The sequence below is a fragment of the Dendrobium catenatum genome, unplaced genomic scaffold (genome assembly GCF_001605985.2).
Source record: "Dendrobium catenatum unplaced genomic scaffold, ASM160598v2 fragScaff_scaffold_1056, whole genome shotgun sequence".
Classification (NCBI taxonomy): Eukaryota; Viridiplantae; Streptophyta; class Magnoliopsida; order Asparagales; family Orchidaceae; genus Dendrobium; species Dendrobium catenatum.
Window position 1 is genome coordinate 4,033,921 of NW_021319518.1, and position 26,967 is coordinate 4,060,887.

Genomic DNA, 26,967 nt, shown 5'->3' on the forward strand with positions numbered 1-26,967 from the left:
CCCCCCCCCCCAATAGAAGACAGATGAAGGGAAGAAGGGAAAAGATTAGGATAAAGAATTTTATAACCAGCTTTAGAATGCCCCAAAGATGAATAATGCACACAATACTCAGGAAATTCCTCAAAAACCACTGATTGCACATAACCAGAGTTTACCAGACCAATCCAAACTTTATCAGAAACTGTTTGGACAAATCAATTTCAACCAAAACTCGCGCAACAGAAGGGCGAGAACCAATTGAGGTAGCATTATCAGTTTTCAAAGGTTTGCCAATAATCAAACCAAGGCCATGGAGAATACACGGAGCATACAAATGTGGCCAAAGGTTCGGGAAGGAAATCCAGATTGGAATAACAGGAGATTCGATCTCAACATCCAAGGTAGGAGACCATTTAATCAATTTCATAAAATAGTTATTCACAAAATAAGATCTATGAGCAAAGACCCTACAATAATCCAAATCATTGAAGAGCTTAATCAATACATTCTGCTGGTTAAGAACGGTGATAGAAACTTCACCATTAAGTTTAAAGAAAAAATTCCTAATGGCATCAAGAGAAGGCCTTCGACCAGGAAATTTTCCCACGAGAGCAAATTCAAAAGGGGCAGCCAAGGATTTGATTTCCGTCTACTATATCCACAGAGCTGGCATGCCTATAAACGAAGAAACATTAAGTTCAGGAAAATCAACAGAGGAAGAAGACGAACCAGAAAGAGCATCTTTAAACGAAAGAGACGAAGAACCAAGTAAAAAGCCGGGATCTCTAAGTCGGGAAGGAGCCATAAAAACAGAACCAAAGAATCAAAAGGAAAGAACTTCCCTTAAGCACGATACGCACCAAGCTCGAAAGGCGGAGGTGGCCGCCGGGAGGAGCTAGGGCGATGCCCTAGCCCCCAGAGTGCGAGGGAGAATAAAGAGAGAGAGAGAGAGAGAGAGAGAGAGAGAGAGAGAGAGAGAGATAGAGATAGAGAGAGAAAGAGAGAGAGAGAGAGAGAGAGAGAGAGAATAATAGTGAGAGAGCGAGATATGATAGTTTACTATGGTTGCAAGTTTTGTAACTGAGTTGCAAAGTCCTATAAATGATAAAATCATTAAATACTTTAACTCTTTTGTTGCCTTTTTATACTATTTTTTTGTAGAGTGATAAATATGGTGTATGAGAACGTCTTTTGTTGTAGATTGAACTATCAAATTTGATTGATTGAATGTCTAAAATATTTCATTTATTTAGTATAACTATGACTAATGCCATTTATACTTTTTGTTTATATTAGTCTTAATTATAATAGGCTCCCCGTCATTGCTTTAGGCTAATTATGGCATGTGCACCACTAGTATCCACAATCAACTTCTCAAATAAATTTATGACACTTATTCTAATGGATCATAAGCTCTGAAAATAAACAAAATAAAATAAAATAAGTAAAATGCGCTTCCATTTATAAGTTCAGTTCATAGCTTTGAATCTTGTTGGGGGTCTATTGTGATTGTCTCAGTGGAAGAAAGAAAGAAACTATTTTATATCTTATAGCTCATTTGTTGAAATCTTTATAGATTTTGTTGTCTAAATAGTAGCAAGACAAAAAATCAATTTTAATTTCATATCAAAACATAAATAAAATAAAAGCGAACAAATAAAAAAATAGAAATGGTAACAAATGATCCATACATGTAGCATAATACTTCTTGTGAGAGTTACAAATGATTCATACATGCATGCAGCTTCTCGTAAATTAAAAATTCTTAATTGAAGAAAACAATGAAGTTATTATTATGTTTTAACATTTGTTATTCAATGAAACAAGGAGAAGAAGAAGAGCTGGAAAGGAAATGAATGGCTGCAAAAGAAGCTGCATTAAACCCATACCCCTGCACCAAATTGAGAGTGATTTAATAACCTCTCATATATATCATAAGATGATGCAACTCACAAGTCAATGAAATCTGCTCAATTTGAGGACAAACCCCCAACCAAATTCAACTTGAAAAAAGAAGAAGAATTTTAGCGCATAAATAATGTTCTAATTAAGTTGCTGTAACTATTGTTATTGCTAAATAATAACATGTCATTAAACCTCTTTATAAAGAGGAATTATAGTCTCAATTAAGAAAATAACAACTTCCAGCATACCAAAAATAATTATTTTACAATGATATATTTTTTAAAAGGCTTATTATAGGAGAAGGACGGCAAGGCTAATTAGTGAGCTCCAACACATCCGATTATTTCCTCTTTGAAATACTAAACGATGTTGCGCCAACGTCAAGATTGCAAACCTTTAGAATTAAACTATCAGTGTTAGAATATCTTATTCATAGTTAAAATAATAGCAAAGTAAAAATTCTTATACTTCATAATCAGTGTTAGAATATGTTCAATAAATATTTCATGCTAAGTGACTAACATAAGTATATGCAACACAAATGTATCATCATAGGATATGTAGTCGATCATTAGTTTCAGAAAATGCTCGTGGGAAGGCTATATGCATATGGGCAAATTCTTTCTAAAAAAAATCATACAATGGAAGAGTTTAATATATATGCTAATATAAAATTAATGTCATATATTGCCTTTGACCTCTATAACGAGCATGCAGGTTCAAGATTTACTAGTAGCTTAAGAGCAACACTTCAGAAATTTGGCTAAACTAAAGAAAATAAAAGAAATTAATTGGTCTAAATTAAAGAAAATCAAATTCATACCATAATACCGAAAATAAATATTTTACAATGCTTTATTTTGAAAAGGCTAAGTGAACTAACCGAATAGTCGTGCCAGCTTCAACGTCGAATCTGCAAATCATTAGAATCAAACTATCAATATTAGAATATGCTATCCATAATTAGAGTAGAAGCGATGTTAACATTCTTACACTTGATTTCATATCAAAATAAGTGTTCTTTAATTTATTTGGTTGATTGAAGCCATACAAATTATATTTTGAATATTAATAAAATTATAAATCTCATTGATTTTACTTTCATACATGTATCACTTCCCTAAGATATTAAATCTTGCATCCATCCGTGCCTGTAAATCATTAAAATTAGTATTAGTATTTGTTATCCATACTTAATTAATATAAGTACTAGCAATGTTAAAATTCTTACACTTCATATTCATACTCAGACTATATAAAGATTCGTTATTTAATTTGGTTAATCGATTAGTTAATTAATGGAGGGAGACAAATAGAGCAATACTCGAGCTTCAATTCTTTCCTATTATTTGGTGTCCAAATTAAATTGCTCGGTCAAATGTGATGACTTTCTAATCAGTTTTTGGCCCGCATATTTTTAATAATTAGATGAAAATGCAATAGTTTATTTTAACTACTACCTCAATAAAAAAGATCAACTGCATTCATATATTAAAAACTTTTTTCTATTTATTTAAGTAATATTTATTTATGTCCATATATAATAATATCATCTAAATTTCAAACTATATAAGATAAAAGTAATTTTCAGTTCAAGATTTACTAGTAGCTTAAGAACAACACTTCAGAAATTTGGCTAAACTAAAGAAAATAAAAGAAATTAATTGGGCTAAATTAAAGAAAATCAAAATCATACCATAATACCGAAAATAAATTTTTTTACAATGCTTTATTTTGAAAAGGCTGAGTGAACTAACCGAATAGTCGTGCCAGCTTCAACGTCGAATCTGTAAATCATTAGAATCAAACTATCAGTATTAGAATATGCTATCCATAATTAGAGTAGAAGCGATGTTAACATTCTTACACTTGATTTCATATCAAAATAAGTGTTCTTTAATTGATTAGGTTGATTGAAGCCATACAAATTATTTTAAATGATTTATTAGTAGCTTAAGAATAATACTTCAAAAAATTGGCTAAACAAAAGAAAATAAAAGAAAGTAATTAGGCGAAATTAAAGAAATTCAAATTCACACCTTAATATCAAAAATCAATATTTTTAAATGATTTATTTTGGAGAGGCAAAGTGAACTACAACACAACCTTTCCCAAAATCCGGCGCCAACGCGAGTTCCGACTCTGCAAATCATTAGAACCAAATTATCAGTGTTAGAATATGTTATTCATAGTTAAAATAGTAGCAATGTTAACATACTTACACTTGATTTCATATCAAACTAAGGGTTCTTTAATTAATTTGGTTGATTGAAGCTTTCAAATTATATTTTAAATATTAATAAAATTATAAATCTCATTTCTTTTAAATTCATACATGTATCACATCTCTAAGGAATCTAGTAGTGATATGTGTGCCCGCAAACCACTAGAGTTTGTTATTCACACTTAACTTATATAAGTAGTAACAATGTTAAAATTTTTACACTTCATATTCAGACTATATAAAGATTTGTTAATTGAAGGTTAGAAATTATATTTTGAATTTTAATTAAAATATAGATCTCATTGATTTTTAATTTTCTTTGATGACAATTTAATTTTCAAACTTAAAATTCATACACATACCGTGTAGCCAACGATGTCGTCGTAATCCTGCAAAGCATTAGAATTAGTGTTAGAATTTGTTATTCATAGTTAATTAATATAAGTAGTAACAATGTTTGTTAAAATTCTTACACTTCATATTCAAACTATATATAGAGAGATTCATTAATTAATTTGGCTAATTGGTGCTTACAAAATATATTTTAAATATTAATTAAAATATAGAGCTCATTGATTTTTTTTTAATTCTTAAGGATGATGATTTCATTTGCATACCTTGTCAGAAGAGCAGCCGTCGGAATCCTGCAAACCATTCGAATAAGTGTTAGATATTGTTATTTATAGTTAATTAATATAAGCAATATTAAACTTCTTATCCTTCATAATCATACTATATGAAGATTCATTAATTTATTTGGTTAAGGATGATGATTTTGCATATTTTAGGATGATAGTTTTATTTTAAAGCCTAAAATGATCAGTCAAAGTAAAGTTATTATTTTCTTAAACAAAATTTTTATTGCCATGCAGGCAATCAAATGAATCCCAAGATCCTCATCGAATATATATGAAAAAAAAAAAAAAAAACTTTTAAATATTGATTGATTTTAGAAAAGCTTATTATAGAAAGGAGATAATGAAGGTGCCAACCCAATCCACACGATGCACACCGATATCCGCAGCCAGACCAAAGAAGTTGTTCAAATACTGCAAACAATTAGAAAACTGTTAGAGTTTTTTTATTCAGAATTAATATAAGTAGTGTAGTTAGTAATGTTATAATACTTTTAGAATCTGCTTTTGAGCTTTCTATTTATACATAAAAAATAGATTTAGTAGTATGTAGCATTGTTAAAATTTCCTACACTTTATTTCATATCAAACTAAGGGTTCAATAATTAATTTGGTTTTTAGAAAGTTTATAAATTACATTTTCAGTTTTAAGATTATTAATTTAAATAAGAAAAAATGATATAATACCCCAAAAGTAATTAAATTGTTACCACATATATTGAAATTGAGATGACTAAGTTATATTGAAATAGCTTAATTAATATGACTAAATTATGTATTGGAATGGTTTCTTATACATACCTTATCTTGATAGGTGAAACCATGCCATTGTCACCACTCTCTCATCTCTGGACATTTAATTACACATGCAAAGCCTTCTTCAAATGAAACTCTTCCAAATGAATGTTCAAAGTCTTCGTCTGGATCGGGCTTGAGTCGGTAACAATTATGTAACTTCAAAACTTTAAGAGTGCCAAGAAGATTATTCAAGTTGATCACTGACTTGAGATTCTTACAAAAAGAAATTTTCACTTCTTGAAGCATAGAAAGATGTCTCGAGCTATAAGGAAGTACAATATATTCAAGTCTTTCGCAAGATTCCACTAAAAATTCCACAAGACTTGATGGAAAGGTTGATATTTGTTGCAGGTTTTCACAATGAAATATGTGTAAAGACTTAAGGCTTGAGAAATCACCATTCTTCACAATTGGACGCTCTTTCCATTCAAGCAAACTTTTGTTTGTCATATATCCAGATGAATGAAGACCCACATGGGCTTTTACAGAGTAATTCTCAAGACCATCAGCAGGGGCATTAGAACACCAAAATTCATGCGCCATTCTAATTATCCCATTATTAAGCATAATTTTAAGTGATGTGAGGGATGGTAGCTTAGATAGAGGAAGAAACTTGCATTTGAAATTTCTCAACCTTACATTTGTTAAATTGGAGAAGTGCGGATTTCCAAACCAACTTGGGAAGCTGCTACTATTGTAGCCATCCATGGTTAACTTCTTAAGGTTTGTGTGGGGTTTGAGGCCTTCAAGAATAGCTTTATCATTCCTTGCACATTCATCATATTTACTATATTTCCATATAAGTGTTAGGCTCTCGACATATGGCATACTTTGCAAATTGGCACTCTTTGCATCTTCATGATCGACCACATTTTCAAGCCAACAAAGCTTCAGACTTCTTTGTAAATTTGTTAGGGGTTTCAACCATCTAATACTAGAATATAAGCCTTCTCTTCTTACGTGATACGTAGATGCAACCAATTCATTTCTTACTTCATTAAAATTAAAAGAAATGAGATTTTTACTCCCGAAATATGATTTCGGCACCAGTTCATTATTCATGCTTACAATCATCAAGTGACGTAAGTTGATAAGTCTTCCAATTGCATGGGGTAGCATATTTATATAAGATGATTGGATTCTTATTGTTTGTAACTTGTAGAGGCTACATAATGAGTTCTCTTTCATTTGGATTCTATAGGCATAGATTGAGAGGTAACAGAGTTGTTGTTGGTTACCTATCAAATCTATAAATTCATAGCTGCATTCGAAGAAAGGATTATCAAATCTCAAAACACGCAAGCATCCCAAATGAGAGAATGGAATCTTAGAAAAACATTTTTGAATTTCCACAGAAAAATAATTTGGTCTATCAATGTAAAGTGTTCTTATAGCCCCAAGTAAAAGAACTTGATCAACCTTTGTGTTTTTTATGAAAACATGCTTTGGATCTTTGAGGTTGTTCTTCAATTCATCTAAATTTAATGAAGAACATATCTTATTTCTCATTATAGATTGAGCTAAATCATGCACCATAGCATGCAAAATGAATCCTTTATATTTCGAGCGTTGAAAGAATGACCTTCTCACCAATTCTTCAAAGTATTCAATAGCAATATCTTCCCATAAACTTTTTCTTTCTGTAAACAGAATGTAACCATGGTCGATCCACATTCTTATCAATTCTAGTTTCTTAAAGTAATGATCCTTTGGGAACAGAGACGCATAGAGAAAGCATGGTTTAAGATATGATGGCAAGTGATTGTAGCTTATCCTTAGTGCAGACAAAATAATTTCTTTGGGATCCCATAAATTATTGTTTAACACATCCTTCCATGTCTGCTCCTTAAATTCATTTCATAGAAATCCCCCAATAACTTTTAAAGCCAAAGGTAATCCACCACATTTCTTAGCAATTCTCCTCCCAAGTTGTTCAAAATCAAGTTGTTGACTAAGCTCCCAACCACTGAAAGCATGTCTTTGAAACAATAACCATGACTTCTCTTCATGCAAGCATTCAAGCTGAAGTGGTGGCACTGTTTGCATGATGCGAGCAACTGACATAGATCGAGTTGTTATAATAATTTTTCCCACTCCAATACAAGAAAAGGGAGCTCGTAGGGCCTCCCATATATCTGCTCTCTCATTCCAGACATCATCAAGAATAAGAAGAAATTTTTTATTTAATAGAGCATCCTTGAGTTTGCATTGAAGATAATTTAAGTTATTATTATCATTGTACTGGGATGGATCCACAATGGATGACACAATTTCTTTTGTTATTCTCAGAACATCAAATTGTTCGGAGGCACAAACCCAAACCTTTGGGCTAAAATGTTGGCATACCTCAGGATCATTGTATACAAGTTGAGCAAGTATCGTCTTTCCCACACCCCCCATGCCGACAATGGGAATTACAATGTTCTCCTGCTCATAATGAGACATTAATAATTGAATTATCTTTCTCTATTCCTCCTCTCTTCCAAAAACATCAGATTCAAGCACAAGAGAACTACTCGATGGCCTCTTCATAACATCATTGAAACAAGAACGCCTAGGTGCATCTTCTTCTCTAAGATAAAGTGATTTTCTATCATTTGCAATCTCATCAAATTTTTTATGATCTCAACCCGGCCCCTATCTTTCTTTCTTCTGAACTTCAGTGAACTTTCTCTAAAATATCTATGGACTGATCATGCAAATTTAAGAACTCTTAGGCAACGAGGTGCGGAGCAAGGAGATTTCTCGCATCCGGTAAACTCATTCCTTGACCCGGAAAAGTCCGATCTACGAATACCAGGCTCGCTACCGAGTTCTAGCTCTTTATCCTCCCCGGTAGTAGGCTCGCTGCTAACAAGAGGACAAGTGATGGCTTTCCCTGTACACCTAATAGAGGAAGTGGCAAGCAGGGGCGGGTGGGAAATTCACTCCAGAAGAAGAAGTGAACAAGTGAACATCACTGGCCACTGGGCTTTAGCTTTAGCAGGGATAGATCGAAAAAGGGTCTCTTTTCTCTTTACCTTGGTGTGTGACTAGGAACTAGGAGCAGCTATTGCTATGGAATCCCCAACTGTTAGCTCAGTTGTTAGCGCAAAGGGAGTGAAAGCATCTCGGTAGACCTAATTCCCCTGACAATAATGAACAAGGAGAGAGGAGTAGATCTCAAAGAGAAAATGAACAAAGAATATTCATTTCAGATTGATCTAAATTGGACGAATAAATGGCCTGATGAGCTCATGGCCATGTTGTAAGAAATGGGAATTTTAATTGAACTAGAGGGAGGTAATGACACCTGGTCATAGTTTTCATGCATGATCAACATATCGATAACCATATCCCCCCACTTTCTAATAACTAGAATTTTAATTGGATTTAGGAGAGGGAGACATACCTGGTAACCATAAATATCATCATCATATTCATTATCATCCACTCGTTTCCTCTTCAGAGAAAGCCCTGCTTCAGCTACTTCTGTCATTCCTTTCAATTGGGTTTTGATAACTTGACAATCATACTGATCCAAGACATCTTCAGCATCATAAGCAACATCTCTAAGCTCGCTGAGCCACAGTTGGATGGCCTTGTCATGGATCTCCCTCTCCTCGGCGTCATGAAGGACTGCCTGAATTCTTTGCAGCATCATCGACAATCGTCTCAAATCCTCCATTAATCTTTCTTGGATTGAATTAACTTCGGCAGCAGTTACATCTTCTTGTGTTATGGATGATGAGAAAGATGCATCAAATAAAATAAATGTAGGCATAAACTTAGATAACAAATTCAAGGAAGACAATAGATTGGACATGATTGAAGAAGTGGTTCCAGCCATTTTCAAATCTTAGCTCAAGAATCGATGAAGCTTCAATGTGGATATGAGATGATTTAGAGAAGATGACCAAATGGATTTTGAGGGGTTAGCAGATAACAAGTCAATTCAGAGGTCTTTCAATAGACCTCCAATAATGTTGATGAGAAAAGTAAGCTAAAGCAAAACCATGAAAAGGCCAGCGAAGATATTGACTTCATTTCCATCCAAAATTTTGAAAAAAAAAAAATTAATTTTACAAAATTGAACAATGCTTCAATCTATTGATCTCGATATAATTATCCATTTTGATAATTATTATATTATAAGTTTATGTTAACTATAATAAAAATTTTAATTAAATTTTTTTATGGTATAGTAAAACTATAAATAAAATTAAATATAATACCATATTGATTTATATTCTACACATCCAAATTGTTATTGAAGCCGTCCAACTGAGACTATTGGCGTCAAAACAAGGAGAAATTATTACGTGTGGATATTACTTTCGTCCGGATTCCAATCGGGATAAGCCACATCAGCTTACACAGTTTACAGACAACATGGCCATTTCTAATTGAAGTCCAGATACGGAGTCCGGATTGCGGAGTCCGGACTGCGTCCGAACTCAATCCGGACTCCGCTTATAATAATATCTCAAAAATTAGATACCATTTTGAGCGATTTCAAAACTTTTATTATTATATATTTTAAATCTGTTAGACATTAATTAATTTCTTTTTATGGAGTTAGGAAAAAAAAGTTAAGTATAAGATTTTTAAAATTAATATACCGTGTTAGTTCTTTTTTTATTATTATTTTTAATTTGTCATTTTTTATCATCCATTATACCAATTATTTGAATCAAAACAATTTTCTCTTTCATAATAAATAAGTTAGCTCACAAGTCACTTCAAACTAATACAATTAAGCTCAAAATCAATTAATTATCTCAAGCTAAAATCATAAGTGATACGAAACTCAACTAGGACTCATTTATCTCTATAGACATGTCAATGGAGTCTTGGTTTTTTTTTTTTTTTTTTTTTGAAATTTCATTAATAGTAACAAGTGATAAGTTTTTTTTATGCTTCCAATGACTTTAATAAGTTTTATTCAATAAATATTGATATATCATCAAAAAGTTATCTTGATCGAGCATGAATCTCGAAATAAATTAGCATTGAAAACTTCCAAAAATAAACTATGGGCAGTTTGAACTCAAGCTTCAGCAAACTTAGACCTGGACTGAACGTCTTGAATAGAAGAACCCAATGACATCAAATTTGATCCAATCCAAGCCCAAAAAGGACAAAATCGAGGGCCCAAAACACATTTGGAGGCTTCAAAGCATATATTGAATAACCAAATGACATCCAAATGTGACGTTCTTATAGGTGAATCGAGCACTACAAAAAATCAATTATTTGCGGCAAAAAAATCCATCGAAAATCTCTTCAAATTCATCGCAAATACTAGCTTGTAGCATATTTGCGATGGATTGGTATCTAACAATAAAACGTGCGTCGCAAACTTATTTGTGACTGAGTAAATCCGCCACAAATTTTTGCGGCATATTTTCGACGGGCAATGCGCCACAAATTTGTGATTCATATTCCGCCACAAATTAATGCGAATTGCCTACAAATATGCTGCAGTTTTGTAATGGAATTTTTGTCACAAACGTTGATACTCATATCAACGATTGTGGTGAAAATTTCGCCGCAAATCCGCCGAAAACCCGTAGCAAAAATAATTCCTACAATCATGTATAGAGCTTTCCAGCAGTAACAACAATCCAAACTTTCCAACAGTAACAATAATCCAATAATAACAAATAGTAACATCAATTCAAGCAATAATAAAAGAATATTTATTTAAAGTAACAACAATCCAAACAGTAATAATAATCCAAGTTGCAATAGTTCTTATACTTCAAAAGAAATAAAGTGCAACAAAACCCCTACACATATAATATTTTATCCCTCATTGTATCTTCACACTCAAGCTCAAGCAGTGTAGTAGGCGCAGGTTGATTTCCTCAATTCCGCTCTCTCAATCTCTTAAGATCAACAAATATCTGAGCGGTCATGTCCGCTTGAGCTTTCCGGACATTTTCTAATGATACTAATCAGTTAGCCACCTATTGGCTAACTCGACTGTACTGGCTGTATGCAGAGTAGCTGGAGGTAGCAGAGGATTGTCCCTCATATGCATTGGCCTTTGAGCCTAATCCATACACTCATCCCTTCTGCATTCCTCCTACCTCCAATGACAAAGTGCGGTAATCAGAAATATATGTGGAAACCCCAGAGGATCCCTCGCCAGTTGTAACATGTCTCTCTCGCATACGTGTATACTCATCCTACAAAGAATAACATAATATTAATCATTGTATAATCATCATTTACGATAATTCTTTAAGTATTGTAATCTTATTTACTTACATATGCCTTCCTTGCTAGCTCGTCCTCCCACTGCTGGTCCTCTTGGTGCTTGTGAGTGTGGCTATTCAACTCAACAGCAGTGGGTTCTTTACCAAGCATCTCATTCTACAACATTTTTAGATTAACATGTATAACCAAAGAAATTATTAAAATCTATTAAAGTTCTTACGAATCGCTGTCTCTACTTAGTGTGTTGAACTGAGTCTCCAATATAAAGGGAGCTACCTAGGCCCCTGACATTAGAAGCCCGATTCTGCCTAATCTTCTCCCTCCTCTTTGTATAATATGGGCTTCCCCAAGCACCACTAAGCTCAGCCCAAACACCCTCTCCAATACAAAGAGGTTGCTTGTTCTTCCACCTGATGCGTGTGAATATGTCTCGTAGGAGAGTTGCTCTAAGTTTCTTAAAATTTATTCTGATTTTTAGTAATCAATAGAAATTCGTTGTATGTACTAAATTAGAATACATTATATTTATTTATTAGCTTAATAAAATATGGAGAGATGTTAACAATATTGCAATAAACAAACATCAAACTCCCTAAATCACATATCATGCACTTTCTTTGGGATTTTTATCCAAGAGATATATAGAGTGTCATACCTGCTCTGTATAATATCCTATATCTTTTGTGTGGGTTTCTTTGACAGATAAAAACTACACAAAATATTTAGTTAAACAATATTATTTCTTAAATTTATACATAAAATAAAACAAGCACATTTATGTACATGTCACCCTCAACCTGTATCAACATGCGCCCATCTGCAGTCGGGGCAGTGATAGCCTGCGTGGAAGATTCTGCTACAGTTGTGGTGGAAGGTCCAGCTTCATAGGGCTGTGGGGGTGGTGGACAGAGATAAGTAACAAGGTATTCCTGAGAAGATGGCGGAGGGTAGAATGGGTAAAAGGGAGCTATCTGCATAGGGTATGGTGATGAAAAGTGGGGGTTTGTGGAGTAAAATAGAGGACTCCCAATAGGAAGTGTAGGGAAAGGAGGGTTAGGTAGGGTATGAGTGGTAGGATATGAAGAGGAGGTCCCCTCAGTACTTTCACCCCTACTGGATCGTCCACTAGTATTCATGCGCCTAATAATATTTGTGATCGACCTCCTAGGGGCTCATCACCTCCAAAAGATATTAGAAAAAAAATAAAATAAATAATTAGTTATAAGTTATATATTTATAAAAATATAGAAAATAAGTAGTAACTATTGTTATGCTAACATTTAAAAAGAAAGAACTACTGTATGTGACGTTGACATATAATAAAAGAACTACTATATGTATATTAACATGTAAAATAATACTGGGTGATTCACATTTACCTCTTAACTAGGTTATTCACTTCCATCTAAGGAGACCACATCTTCATTACTAACATCTTCAATATTCTCCTTAATGTCTAAATCTATCTTCTCTAACTACAACTCAGTTTCATTAGCTATAATTTGATCATCTACATCATTAGCAAGCTCTTTAAAGTTTGACATACACTCTTCTTAATGTGCTGTTGGTATTGATGTAGTATTCTCAATAACCCCCTAGGTTTAGTATTGATGACTATAAGCAAATCTTGCTTACCGAGCAGTCTACCAGGATAGTTTGCAAAAAAGACTTGGGTAGCCTTGCTAACAAAGACAAATAGGTCATATTTTTTATATCTTCTACCTTGCTTTACTTCTATAATACAATATTAGTGGATGCACCTTTGTACCTCTATTTTGTATTGGATCAAATCAATCACAATTAAAAAGATACAAGTTTTTCCCTTCACTAGGATATTACAATTGTAGAACTTCCTGTAAGACCTCATAATACTCACAATCATCACCTGTATAAGTATTCCCTTTCACACATACACCATAGTTTTCAATTTTTCTGACCTTTGCAAAAAGCTTTAGTTTGAAATCTGTAACTATTGACAATAAAAATTTGCCAACGTTTTACTTCTTTTATGGGCCCCCAAGTTAGATTCATTATTCCTTGCTCTTACAAATATCTAGCTTCATTGTGGACCTCATTGGTGTAGAAAGTGTTGCTATATTATTATCATTTTCATTTAGATAATTTATTAGATATAAGATTGAAGTATCTTGTTAAAATATATATAATTTCTTTGAACCAATTTGAAATTCATATTCCACTTTTTTCTTGCTCTAATAGTGATGTTGTGGTCAGACAATTAATAAACTTCCTACAAAAGTCTTGAATTTATGGTCTTTTTGTATGAGTCTACTACAAAATGTATGGAATCTTAACTTAAATTTGCTCGAGATATGGATCAACTTCAGCACAATTAAGCAGTGTGTACAATATGGCAACTTTCATCCCTTATTTATCAAATAGTACGTAGTACAAGTGCCTACTGCCTCGAATGATGTATGGTTATGAATTAAAAACTTGCTAATAATATTTGATATGCTATGTTTGCACAAAATTTCCTCTCAAAAAGATACATCTACCAATATTAAATAGGTCCACCAACTCTAGCCTCATATGATAAATACACAGGAAGATGCTCCATGGAGTCAAAAAACCCTAGAGGGAATATTTTCTCAAGCTTGCACAATATGAAAGGAATATTATGCTTAATATCGAACAAAGCTTCTTTATTCAGTTTTGGTTAGCATAAGCCCTTGAAGAATATACTTAGTTCGGTCAAGGGATTTAAGATTGAATATGGAAGAGAACTAAAAGAAACTTGCAGCAAACATTCAATAAAGGCATGATAGTTATGGTTTTTCAATCCAAATAATCTCCTGGATCTCATGTCAATACATCTAATGAAATTGGAAGCATATCCATCTATTATCTTTAGGCTCTGTACCCATTCACAAACCACTCGCCTTTACTCTAAAGTGAAGTTGAATGGAGTGTTTGGCTTTAGAAGTTTACCATTTTCACCCTCCTTCAACTCAAGCATTTTTTACCTATAAGTATCCTTCAAATGCATCCTAACTTCTACATTATCTTTAGAATTTCCCTTGATGTCCATCACTACATTAAACACATGTATCACATCCAAATTATGTATCACATCCAATTTATGTCTAATCAAATTTGTTCTCCAATATGACAAAGACCATAAAATACTCTTATTTGTCCAATTATTAGTAACTCCATATTCAGGCACTTTGTGAATAGCTAATAATGGAGAATCAATTATCGTGGGTATAAAATTTATTCTTTCAAATATTTCCTCATTGATTAACCTTGGTGGAGGCTATATTGTCTCCACAATATTTTTAGTGAAAGTATCTTAATTTCTTTTGAATGGATGGTTTGTTGGTAAGAACATGTGGTGATATTAAAACCAAGTATTTTTGCATCCATGCTTCAAAGTGAATGATTTAGTATTTTTCATGCAATATGGACAAGCTAGCTTGCCTTTAGTGCTCCAACCAGTAAGTATGTCATATGTTGGAAAGTCACCAATTGTCCAAAGTAGTGCTACCCACAATGTATAATTTTATTTGGTGGAGATATCATATGTAGTTACTCCTGCATTCCATAATAAATAAAAGTCATGGATTAAAAGTTGTAAGAACACATCTATCTTTGTCTTTAGATTATGTGGGTCTAGAATGATAAGTGTCAGAAACATGTAGGGTGTAGTCATACACAACTCTGAAGGAGGATTATATGGGGTGAGTGTCACAAGAAAGCATGAGTAAAGTGAGGAAGATTGACTAAATAGTGTTAAACCATCTACACATAAATCTAATCTTACATTCCTTGGTTATGTGTTAAAGGTAGGATGTATACGATCAAATCGTTTCTAGTCTATTTTTTTTTGTTTGGAACATGGACACTGAAACCTTCCCTCTGATATAAAGGAAGGTAATTGATAGCCTACCTGAATGAAATAATTCACACTATTCAGAAATTCATCTGTTAATGCCTTGCGTCCAGGACTGCAGTCTGTTATACATCCAACATCTATAGTTTCAAACATCAATAACACACTTCAACTATAAATTCCTATAACAAAATAATAACATTTGTACCAATTTTTTTTTAAAAAATGTGTAATAGTGATGATTTTAGAAGTTTACATGGATAGGTGTATGCCTCCATAAGATCACACATTCATTTTATATTTGATAATAGAAGAATGTGTGCTAATTAGGGAAACACACTAATACATCTAATTTCCCAACCGAGTCATCAGAAGGTCACGGTTTTATGTGACCAACCCATCTTAGGCAAGTCTCTAATCTTTTCTTCCGATGGAGCTACTCCAACCTTTTTACATATATATGGTCATTTCATATCATGTCTCTAAGAGTAAAGCCACTCATCCACCTAAGAATTCTTATCTCTGCAACACTTAACTCATTATTATGCTTCTCTTGTAATGGCCAACGTTTTATACCATAAAACATATTGCAGGTATCACCACCATCTTAAAGAATTTTTTCTTCAGTCAGCAGTGAAACTTTTCTATCACATAATAATTCCAATGCATTCCTCTCAACTATCCAATATGAATTATGCTAATAATATCTCCATCCATTACATCATCATTATGAATAATAGACTCTAAGAGTAAAGCCGTTCATCCACCATATTAGCATCCTCATCTTTGAAACACTTAGGGGCTGTTTGGCAATAAGTAGGATTTAACTTGAAATCTTAAATCTGTCAAACTACAGGATTTAGTAAATCCTGGATTTATTGCAAAAATGGCTGGACAGAGGATTTATTCTGCTGTAACATTAAAAAATGTCATAAATCCTGTTTGGTAGGATTTAGCATAAATCCTGCTCAAATCGGGCATAATCTCGTTGCCAAATAGACCTTTAACATAATTTTATGCATCTCCATTAATGGCTACATTCTACACATAAAGCATTATAGGTTTGATCACAAAAAACCCTAAACTATAAACAATTAATCCTAAAATATGAACAATAAACTAATCTAATAAAAGAAGATTATCTTTGTTTACAAGATGGATCGGTTGCTAAAGGAAGAATTTCATAGAAGGAGATGGCAGCTAGCAAATTGGAGGTCTAATGGCATCCATGAGTCAAAGAAATGTTTGTCAAATGAACATCAAAGGAACGCCGTCGAAGGAAGCAACTAGAATCATCGATGGAGGCGAGATAATGTTCATCGAAACTCATCGAAGGAACGTCATCGAAGGAACTTCATCAAAGGAGGCAATTGTGAGTGCACATCATCGCAGAAGCAAGAAACATCTTTAAAGAAGGAGAGTATGGCGAGGAAAGGCGAGGGAATTATTATTGAAGGAACGTCATTGAAGAAGGAGAGGACGCGGGCACAGAGAAAACAAAGAACGAATGAGGAAATGAAATAAAGGGTTGGGGCCTATTTAGATAAACCTATTTGTAATAGATTTATAGTGGATTTATAGTGGATTTGTGGCAGAATTGCTGCTACAAATCCCTAAAATTTTAGAGCATAATGTTTTAACCTTTTTCGCTGCAATTAATGGACCAACCTCAGGACATGTTGAATTTATCATTAAGGGTATTTTTCTTGGTTCATGGCCCTGTGGAGAGATTCACATTGACGTCTAGGGAGTGGTCACGCCTTGCAATTACCTTAAAATTGTAATTTTGCATTGAAATGGTTTAAAGAACTTCGACACATATTTTTTGGACTTTGCATGCTTTGATATATGAAAATAGGGAGGAAACTAATATATCATAAAAGAATTATCTTGATATTAAGCACGTATCTCAAAGAAAATTCATATTAAAAACTTCTAAAATTAAATTAGTGGGCAATCCAAACTCTGATTTCATCAAACTTATAGTTAAACTTAGCTTCTCAAAATGACAAACCCAACGACACCAAATTTGATCCAATCCAAGCCCAAATGTGTCCAAATCAAGGCCTGGATCACATTTAGAGGGTTTAAAGCATAAATTGGATAACCAAATGACATCCAAACATAACATGTTTATAGTTGAATTGAGCAGCTCAACCAGACAAATCCAACAAACCTTATATCACAAAATTTTGACATCATTAAAGACCTAAATGCTAGATATATGGTCAATGATCAAATGAATTGATATTGGCTATCCATTCGAACCACTCCTAACATACCCTTGATTTTCTTCCAATTTTCTGGTCATGCACTCTTAGAAAACTATAAATAAACCTGTGATTCTTCACAATGGAGGGAAGGAAGGGAACAAAACGAAAGAAAAAGGAAGAAAAAGTTGATCTCTCTCTTTCCATAATGCTCATTCTTAACCACCGTCTGGCCACTAACTGTCGTTGGACTTTTGTCCGGCCACCAAATGTCACCGAACTTGCATCTGGCCATTGAATGTCACTAGACTTCCGCTTGACTACCGACTATTGCCAGACTATGGTCCTTCCGACCACAGTCACCCGTCGATTACGCTCTCTCTGAAAACCATCTCCAGAGTGCGGTCTCCCTGATCGCAGTCGCCTGACCGTCCTTCTGAAAACTGTTACCCTACAACGGCCTTTTCGATCCCCATCTCTCAAATACGACCCTTTCGACCAACGTCACTCGGCTACTGTCTCTTCGACCTCTAGCTAAGGAAGGGAATCATTTGTAATCAATTGCAAACAGTAGTGGATTCATTTAAACTAGAAAAGACCTCGTGGTTTTCTCCTATTTTTAAGAGTTTCCATGTAAAAAATCTTGTGTCTCATATGAACGTTGTACACCCTATCTTTTATTTGTTTGCATGATGGATCATCCTACAAAGCTAGGATACAAAACTTTAGATTTCTCTACCATCGTGAATTTCCAGGATGTAACAAATATAAACATAGATTTTGAAATTAACAATTATTAGACATAATTTTAATATTGTTTCTCAAAATAATAGCATAATTTAAGTAAATATGAAGTTCATTACATAAGAATAAATTTATTTTATTTGCCCATAAAAATAAAAAAAATGAATATAATTTTTAAATATGAAAAATCCTTTAAAAAATCTTTCTTTTAAACCTCTAATAACTTCAATGTTTAGTGGGATGGATGATGATAAAAGTTTATAATCGGGCCAATTAGACCTGTCAATATTGGACCCGACCCGAAAACCCGACCCGAACCCGACCCGAAAATTTCGGGTTCGGGTCAACCCGAACCCGAACCGGGTCTGGTTCGGGTTAGAGATTTCGACCCGTTTGTAAAACCGGGTCGGGTTCGGGTTGACCCGGAAACCCGAAATCGACCCGGTTTGACCTGTTTTTAATTAATTTTGGAGAATTTTAATGAATTTTTATGAAATAAGTAAATAATATTTCAAAAAATTATAAATATTATTGCCCAAATTAAATTAATCTTGATTTATTTTAAATTAATTGAAGTAAATCTACCCTTAATTTAATTTAAATTAAAATAAAATGAATTAAATAAAAAAAATTTAATTAAATATACCCTAAGCGGGTCGGGTCGGGTTGACCCGGACCCGAAGCGGGTCGGGTTCGGGTTCGGAAAACCGACCCGTTTGCAAAAACGGGTCGGGTCGGGTTGAACTGTCGGGTCAATTTCGGGTTGGACCCGAACCCGACCCGTGACCCGTTTTTGACAGATGAGCAGAGGGCAGCTCCGCGGGCACTGGACAGGGGGTGGGCAGCGGCCGGTCCACGGGCAATTGGGCAGCCATTTTAAACAGGTTTCCGGGTTGACCCAGCAAACCGTCAGGTCAACCCGAACCTAGCCTGTTTTTCAAACGTGTCGAATCTGTGAACCAGAACCCGACCCGTTTTGGAAATGGGCGGGTCTAACCCGAAATTTCTTGGTCGGGTTTTCGTGTCGTGTCTAATATTGACAGCCCTAGTTATGGGTGTTTGTAATATATCATATTTAAATTATTTAATGTAAAATATAATTATAATTAACTCACTCACACACACACACATATATACTTCTGAAATTAAAATTTGGACCAACTGAACTCCGATTTCAACAAATTCATAGTTGAACTGAACATCTCGAAAAGACGAACCTAATAACACCAAATTTGGCCTAATTTGAGCCCAAATGGATCCAAAACAAAGACTCAAAGCACCTTTGGAAGATTAAAACCATTTGGATTACCAAATGATTTTCTAATGTGTCATGCTTATAACCGAATCAAGCAACTCGACGAGACGAATCTAACGAGTCCAAGATGCTGACTTTTGATATCATTAAGACATTCGAATGCCGAGTACACGGTTCACGATCAAGGGGAACAAAATTGGTCATCTATTCAAACCACTCCCAAAGTACCCTTGATCTATCTTTTATTTACTGGCTATGCCACTCCCAGAATACTATAAATAGACTCATCATTCTTTATAGAGAGACGATCAAAGCAAGGAAGAGAGGGAAACTAGAGTTCTCTTGCCACCCGACTCCTCTTTGACCACTGCTCGGTCAATGATCATTTATGAACTATCGTCAGACTTCCGCTCGGCCACCTACTTATGTCGGACTTCTGCCTGGCCACCGACTGACACCGGACTTCTGCCCGGCAGCTAATTGATAATCAATTTTTCCCCACCTCCAAACTTTGTTGGATTTCCATCCGATTTCCATTCATCACTAGATTTTAACCCGACAATTTATTATTGCAATATGATCGTCCTCAATTTTAAGGGAAAGTTTGATATTTGTAATCTATTCCAACACTAGTGGAATCATTTCAACTAGGCGTGGCCTCATGAATTATCCCTTCAGTGTTTTCCACGTAAACAATTATGGTGTTTCCTTTTTCTCTGTTTGTGTGCTGGATACTCGTGCAACACTAAGACGTGAGGATTTTATAATTTACCGCCACAAATATTCTAGCCCGCAATATGTATTAAACCTTCAATAATAAAGGCACTGATAAGCCTTGCTTTTAAGCCTCCAATACCTTTAATGGTAAGTGGGATGATGATGAAATTTAATAATTTGATCAATGAAATATGAATAATTGAGTGGCTTTAATTAAAGTAGACATAAAAGTTGTATAATTTAAAACAACAAAGTTGCTTTAAGTTGAGTGTATTGGAATGAATGTCTTAGTTGCAGAAACATGGAATCATTGCTTTTAAACTTTTAATAATAGCACCAATTGAAGAGTTTTGTTTTTAAAGTCTCCAATTATTTTTACGGATTCTTACATACTTAATACTTAAAACTGCTCTATTTACTTATCTAACACCTAAACTTCATTATTTACTGTTCTACCACTTAAACACAACTAGGCTCATCTAAATTACCACTCTTGTTACCTCTTGTCAAAATCTCACTCTGTCCTTATCTTTTGCGCAGCAATCACCTCTCCTCTTTATTGTTGTTTAAGCAGCTCCCTCTCGCGTTTGAATAAAACGCTACTCATCTTCTCAAGATCGTGTGAACATATACCAACTGAGCAAAATCGTTTGACATTTTGTGCGAACATCCCAACTGATGACCTCCCATGGGCTCTTCCTCGATCAATCAGGTACTCACGTCAAACCCCTCTTCCTTCCCATTAGGTATTTTGTTTGTTCACCTTTCTACTATGCACATTTGCCTTCTTCATCTTAACGTTGTTGTAGCCAAAGTCGTTCCAAAACAAACCCCTTTCAAAGAGTTGGTTATAGTTACATGCGCCTTCTCCGTCTGTCGTCTAAAGATAAATTGTTCAGCAGACAAATGAACAAACTCATTAATAATTACATGTTTATTTATGCTAATTGGATGTAATTTATCTCATTAAGAGTTGTATTCGCATATATAAGGACTTTAATAATTTGTGCTCTATTATCTTCAAATATGAAGGATATTGGACTGCGGTGAAGGGTCAAAGCAGGATGAAATATGACGATGGAAGTCAGAAAACATTAAACTTTGAGAGAGGACATATTAATTTTTTATTATTGAAGGAACAAACCAAATCAATTTTTCGGAGGCTTGGGGTCATGCCTTGACCTACAATATCAAATTAATGGAACATCGCCTAAAATTTACATACTGATTATGAGTGATATAGATGTCATAGACATACTTATAGGTTCTTGTGATGGCAATAGAGTGGAGGTGGTGGTTGTAGTGAAATGCATGATTTAAGTGTCATGCAGATGACATTCAGTATAGAGATATGCATGATTTAAGTGCGAACAATAAGGTGAACACTGACATAATAGTATATGGTTTGTGTGATGGTTTCTTTACGGCTTAGGCTAAAGAAAGACATTCTTTATGTGTTGGTATGCATTTTGAGGATTCATTAAGTTTCAAACAAGTCAGTCATTCCAATTCTATTTTACAAAATATTGCTATCAAGATTAAATCAAGAGTTGTTGCTACATACACATAACACGGTTGTATGTACTTCGTTATGTATCAGATGACCATTCATTCAATGTTAGAAAATTACATTCGATACATTTATGCCCATAAGTAAACAGAGCTAGAAACAAGCAAGCTACTACAAGCTGGATTGCTCATGAAGTTAAGGATATCGCAAAAAGGAATCCTGATATTACACAAAAGGACATCGGTAATAACTAAGAGACCATTTTTGGTTTATCTTTACCATACATGAAAATATAACTTAGACACCCATGGTCTCCCATCAAGCCCACACTAGTGAATTCGCAATAGACAATTGTTATGCTTAGCAGCTGACATCTAACAACTGCAATACATGAGGTTGAAAGATCCAATTAAAGCTTAGTTAAGGAAAAAATAATACAAATAATTTGGAATCAAAGACGTTATTGCATTATTGGAAAAGAATCTTCTTGCATAGTTGAAAGACAGCTCCAGATTTGATAAATTTTCTAGTCATTATTGCAAAAGAATCTTCTTGCGTAGTTGAAAGCTCCAAATAAGCATAGTTAAGGAAAAAAAATACCCAGTAGCAGCAAAAAAAAAAAATCTTTCACTGGAACTATTTTCAAATATTAAATAATCGTTTGGTTTGTAAGGATCGACAATACATATTTGTGAAATTCATACAGTTAATCATGAAGTCTGCCTACCCAAATAAAATATGTAGTTTCATAGTATACAAAAAACACAAAAAAAAGACTATCATTTAACTGAGGCCGGAATGACAATTTAATGAGTCTGAGAAAATGTTGCTTCAAATTGGACACTGTAATGGATATGCCAACGGAAGCTTTGCGGCAGGACGATGCCGCACGAAGAAGTCTTGCTATTAAACTTTTAGCAACAATGCAACTACTAAGTCTTGCTATTGAACTTAAGATATCTTCAATGTTTATGACAAAGTTAGACAAAGCTTTATAATATGACTAATAAATATGCTTAATAGTGTGGCATTAGTCAAAAGAAATTTAATAAAGAGGAGATAAAGATGATTATAAAGATATTATAAGTATATATATATATATATATATATATATATATATATGAAATACATACCATCATTAATAATATTTTAAACTTATTAAAATTTATATTAAAAGAATCAAAATGCATAAAATAAAACTGAAAGTTCAAGATGCACCAAGAGGGGGGTGAATTGGTTCTTTTAAAAATAATCCTAAGCAGGAATATTATTTTTGTAGATTTTTTTTTCGGAGTTTTCAAATATGTAATTAATTACCCGATGCGAAAGCTAATAGATTAACAACGATTTTAGTAATGATGATGAGATTCTAAATTGCACAATAGAACATATATTCATTAAGCAGTAATAACGAAAATTAAATGTAAAAAGTCAAACGTGAAAAATGAAAAAGCACGCCATAAGTTTTATAATGGTTCAGTTAACCTTGACCTACGTCCACTCCCCGGAGTCCTCCACTCCAGGAATTTGCACTAACAAAAAGTGACTCTCCTTTTACTCCCACAACAAGGCGGAGAAGCCTTTACAAACTCACTTTCACCAAACCTTTGATGCAGCGGAGTGCCATACGCTATGTCACCTTTCTAGTGACGGTAGCGGACCTTAACCCATTTTTCTCCCTCCTACAGAAGGCAGAGAACCTCAGCTCCTTTTTCTCACTCTTGAAGAAGACAGAGAACCTTAAGAACTGGAGTGAGAATCCGCTCTCCCTAAAGAGCTCCCAAAATACTCACCAAGGCCATAGGAGGAGCAAGGGTGCAGCTAACCTAGAGCAACCGTGTGATCCCCTCACACTACTTCTCCCTCGCGCTCAAGCTCACCTACTCCTTCCTCTCTCAAATCCTAATTTTCTTCTCAAAAGCTCCCTCTCAGAGTTCCTCCTTCAGTCAAGTTCTTCCCTTAGCATTATTAGGAAAAATTAAAACATTTGCTTTTGTAATAGGCTTTCAGAAATCCTAAAAATTCAATTTAATCATAACTATTCGTACAGTGCAATCCAACTTCATACAATACGATCAGTTTAAAACTAATCTTGTTCAATAAGATGTAATAGTCGTTCAAATGAACTGTTCAAATTTTATAAACACGTCGTATAATACGATCTGTTATATTTCTTCTATTCGTATGGGACGATTTCTTCTATTTATACAGTACGATTAGTTTAATTCAAGTAGGTTGTCCAGTACGATATGAATATTGTACAATATGATTAGTTTAAAAATTATGGTGGTACAATCTCTAGGACAACCAAATTTTATCGTTGGTAATCATATGGTACGATCGACATCGTGCAATATGATTTGTTCAAAAATCATGGTTTTGTTTGGTATGATCTTTGGGATGACCAAATTTTGTCTTTGCTAATCATATGGTATGACCTACATCGTACGGTACGATCGACTATCTTTAATTAAACCATGATTTGATTGACTAATTATGACGGGGTTAATTTTAATAAGATTTTAAATATTCGTACAGTTGACACACAAAGGTTTAACTTCCTTATGTTTTTTTTAAGAGGAAATCTTAGCTTTAGATGTAGTGTTTGAGTTTTTCTTTGGTTGGAAAATTCACGATTAGGTGTCATGCTTAGGATGATATTAGAAAGTTTTCTTTTTGCTCAAACTTTCAGTTGATTTTTCTGTCACTTTGTTAGATCCCAAACATGTATTGATCAAACTATTAGATGATCTAAATTATAGCAAGATTTTTTCTAGAAAAGCTTATTATGTGAATAATTGCTTTATAAAGCTAATCAAATGGTCACCATTGTTTGACATTTCTACGAAATCACCCATAGTGTCTGTATAGATTTCTTTCCCAAATTTACATCCCCATCTTTTTACTCGCCATATATTTCATGGACAAGGATCATTGTTTGGTCGCCCCTTAAGAATTTATTCTGCCACTGCTTTTGGTTATCTCTCATCTGTAGCACATATTTTGGTTAAATTGGATATTACAAAATAATATCCTGATTCTATTTATGTTGGCCTGAGAAGTTTGGTTATATTTAAAAGATTGTGATGAGTGATTTTCCTAGCTTCTGTGATCACTGTAAAGCTTTAGGTCATAATAAGGTCGAATGATATCATTTACATCCTCATTTGAGGAAATATAACATTGTCAAATTTATTATTTCTCTTAACCATGTTTTGAAGGATCTGCATTGCCTAGTTCAAATGTTGAAGTATCCGTCACGGTTACTCAAGATGGCTCTCCCTCCCCTCATGAGGCCACGATAAAAGTCTATATTGGTGATGTTCCTAATCCTTTTTTTTTTATCCTTCTCTTATTGATGACTCTATCTTCAAAAAAAAAAAAAACTCTGAAGGTATTGAACTTATGGTGGCCTTACCTATTATATTTGAGAATAAATATGAAAACAAGGATAATGTGGGGGATGCTAATCTTTTGAAGGATGCCCCTATGGGTGGTGTTTTGTCGGCTAATCTTCTGCTTACCCCCATTATTCCTGTTGCATCATCTTCTGCTATAATGGGTAAAAACTTTGTTCAGGATTTTGTTAATGGGAGATGTCTTTGTCACAAAATTTATATGTCCAATGATTTAAGTGAATCCTCTTATGCAGACTCTCACACTCATAGGTCTAAATCTAATTGGGAGGAAGGTGAACTGCATTCTGATGTGGAGATTCATTCCAAAATGAAAAGTATTTCTAAGTATAAAGTTATGCATAGTTCCTTTGAGGATTTTGATAGAGTATCCAATAAGAAAAAGTGGAGGAACTATAATAAAATAAATTTGATGTGATAGCCTCTCAATCTAGATATACTAGATCAAAAGCAGCTACCCTATCAGATTATTAAGAATAAGTCCCTAATTTGGAATGTAAGTGGGGCGGGTAATATACTTTCTCGCTCTTGGATTTGTAATCTACGTAGAAATCATAACATTTCTTTTTTAGCTATTTTAGAGTCATTAGTTGGTACATCTAAATTGAGTATTTGTCGAAGGAAACTTTGTTTTAATTCTTCTTTTGTAAACTCTAATGGGAAAATATGGCTTTTTTTTAATGCTTCTATTAATTTCTATATTCTAGCTGATTTTGAGCAAGTCATTCATTATATTTTTTGTATTAACAATGCACTTATTTTTTGTTCTATTTGTTATGCTAGTTGTTCTAAAGTGGGTCAGATTTCTTTATGGCATCAAATTGATGCTTTCTCCTTTTCTATTAGAGGCCTTAATTTGTTGGGGGATTTTAATATTATTGCTAATTCTTTTGAAAGATTGGGAGGCTCTACTCCTAATGTTCCTATGGAGGATGATTTTGTTTAGTGGTCTAGTTGATATTGATTTGATTGGCTATAAGTTTACGTGGTTTAATAATAATTTAAGGCAAAGATTGGATATAATATTATTTAATTTTAATTGGGTCTGTGTTTTTTCTAGCATTGTGGCTCATCATCTTAGTAGAACTACATATGATCATGTGTGTTTGTTGATTTCTATTAACTCTCATATTAGATCGAGTGTTTCTGCCTTCAGATTTCATAATATGTGGTTGTATTCTAAGGATTTCTATAATGTGGTTGAGATGAATTGGCTGGCTCTCATATCCTATTATGATGGTAATAATGATATTATTTTGTTTTCTCTTAAATGCAAGCGTCTTAAAAAAGCATTTAGATGGTGGAATAAACATGTTTGGTAACATTTTTTATAATATCTCTTAAGTTGAGAGAAAAGTTATTTTTCATGAGGGCAATTTTATGTTCAATAGATCTAATGAGAATAAGACCTTATTGATCAATGAAAAAAAAACATCTTTCTGATTTATAATTTTTTGAAGAGGAATACTAATGTCGAAAAGCTATTTCTAAATTCCTTTCTGATGGGGATGGAGATA

At 33.8% G+C, this 26,967-nt stretch overlaps 3 protein-coding genes across 13 annotated transcripts; 1 reads left to right on the forward strand and 2 right to left on the reverse strand.

Moving 5' to 3' along the window:
- Positions 1 to 352: 352 nt before the first annotated feature.
- Positions 353 to 9,494, reverse strand: LOC110108829 (inactive disease susceptibility protein LOV1-like). Of its 11 annotated transcripts, none has more exons than XM_028698125.1 (7): positions 8,933 to 9,494; positions 5,101 to 5,157; positions 4,726 to 4,752; positions 4,471 to 4,497; positions 3,990 to 4,026; positions 3,642 to 3,671; positions 353 to 654 (listed from the first exon to the last, which is right to left on the reverse strand). In XM_028698125.1, exons 1-7 carry the CDS (start codon positions 9,368 to 9,370, stop codon positions 632 to 634), a joined length of 639 nt encoding a protein of 212 aa, XP_028553958.1. In that variant the 5' UTR covers positions 9,371 to 9,494; the 3' UTR covers positions 353 to 631. The 11 variants fall into 11 exon arrangements, with proteins under 11 accessions (XP_028553958.1, XP_028553963.1, XP_028553962.1 ...); XM_028698130.1 differs by lacking the exons at positions 353 to 654; positions 3,642 to 3,671 and adding exons at positions 1,643 to 1,870; positions 2,768 to 2,797 and having other exon boundaries at positions 3,991 to 4,026; positions 8,933 to 9,493; XM_028698127.1 differs by lacking the exon at positions 353 to 654 and adding an exon at positions 1,644 to 1,870.
- On the reverse strand, positions 7,250 to 8,164 carry LOC110108830 (putative disease resistance protein RGA3). The gene has a single exon (XM_020839659.2). The coding sequence runs from the start codon at positions 7,984 to 7,986 to the stop codon at positions 7,399 to 7,401; it is 588 nt and encodes a 195-aa protein (XP_020695318.1). The 5' UTR covers positions 7,987 to 8,164; the 3' UTR covers positions 7,250 to 7,398.
- Positions 9,495 to 20,908: 11,414 nt separating the features above from the next.
- On the forward strand, positions 20,909 to 26,251 carry LOC110108801. Its single transcript, XM_020839595.2, has 3 exons — positions 20,909 to 21,236; positions 25,256 to 25,351; positions 25,687 to 26,251. The coding sequence occupies exons 1-3, from the start codon at positions 21,203 to 21,205 to the stop codon at positions 25,866 to 25,868; spliced, it is 312 nt and encodes a 103-aa protein (XP_020695254.1). The 5' UTR covers positions 20,909 to 21,202; the 3' UTR covers positions 25,869 to 26,251.
- The last annotated feature ends 716 nt before the right edge of the window (positions 26,252 to 26,967 follow it).

Coding starts and splice junctions, on each gene's coding strand:
- LOC110108830 (XM_020839659.2), bottom strand. CDS start 7,986: ATGTCTCATTATGAGCAGGAGAACATTGTAATTCCCATTGTCGGCATG.
- LOC110108829 (XM_028698125.1), bottom strand. CDS start 9,370: ATGGCTGGAACCACTTCTTCAATCATGTCCAATCTATTGTCTTCCTTG. Junction 4,753..5,100: donor GTGTGCATCGTGTGGATTGG/GTTGGCACCTTC, acceptor AATGGTTTGCAG/GATTCCGACGGCTGCTCTTC. Junction 4,027..4,470: donor ACGACATCGTTGGCTACACG/GTATGTGTATGA, acceptor AATGATTTGCAG/AGTCGGAACTCGCGTTGGCG.
- LOC110108801 (XM_020839595.2), top strand. CDS start 21,203: ATGACCTCCCATGGGCTCTTCCTCGATCAATCAG. Junction 21,237..25,255: donor GCTCTTCCTCGATCAATCAG/GTACTCACGTCA, acceptor CATGTTTTGAAG/GATCTGCATTGCCTAGTTCA. Junction 25,352..25,686: donor CACGATAAAAGTCTATATTG/GTGATGTTCCTA, acceptor CCTCTTATGCAG/ACTCTCACACTCATAGGTCT.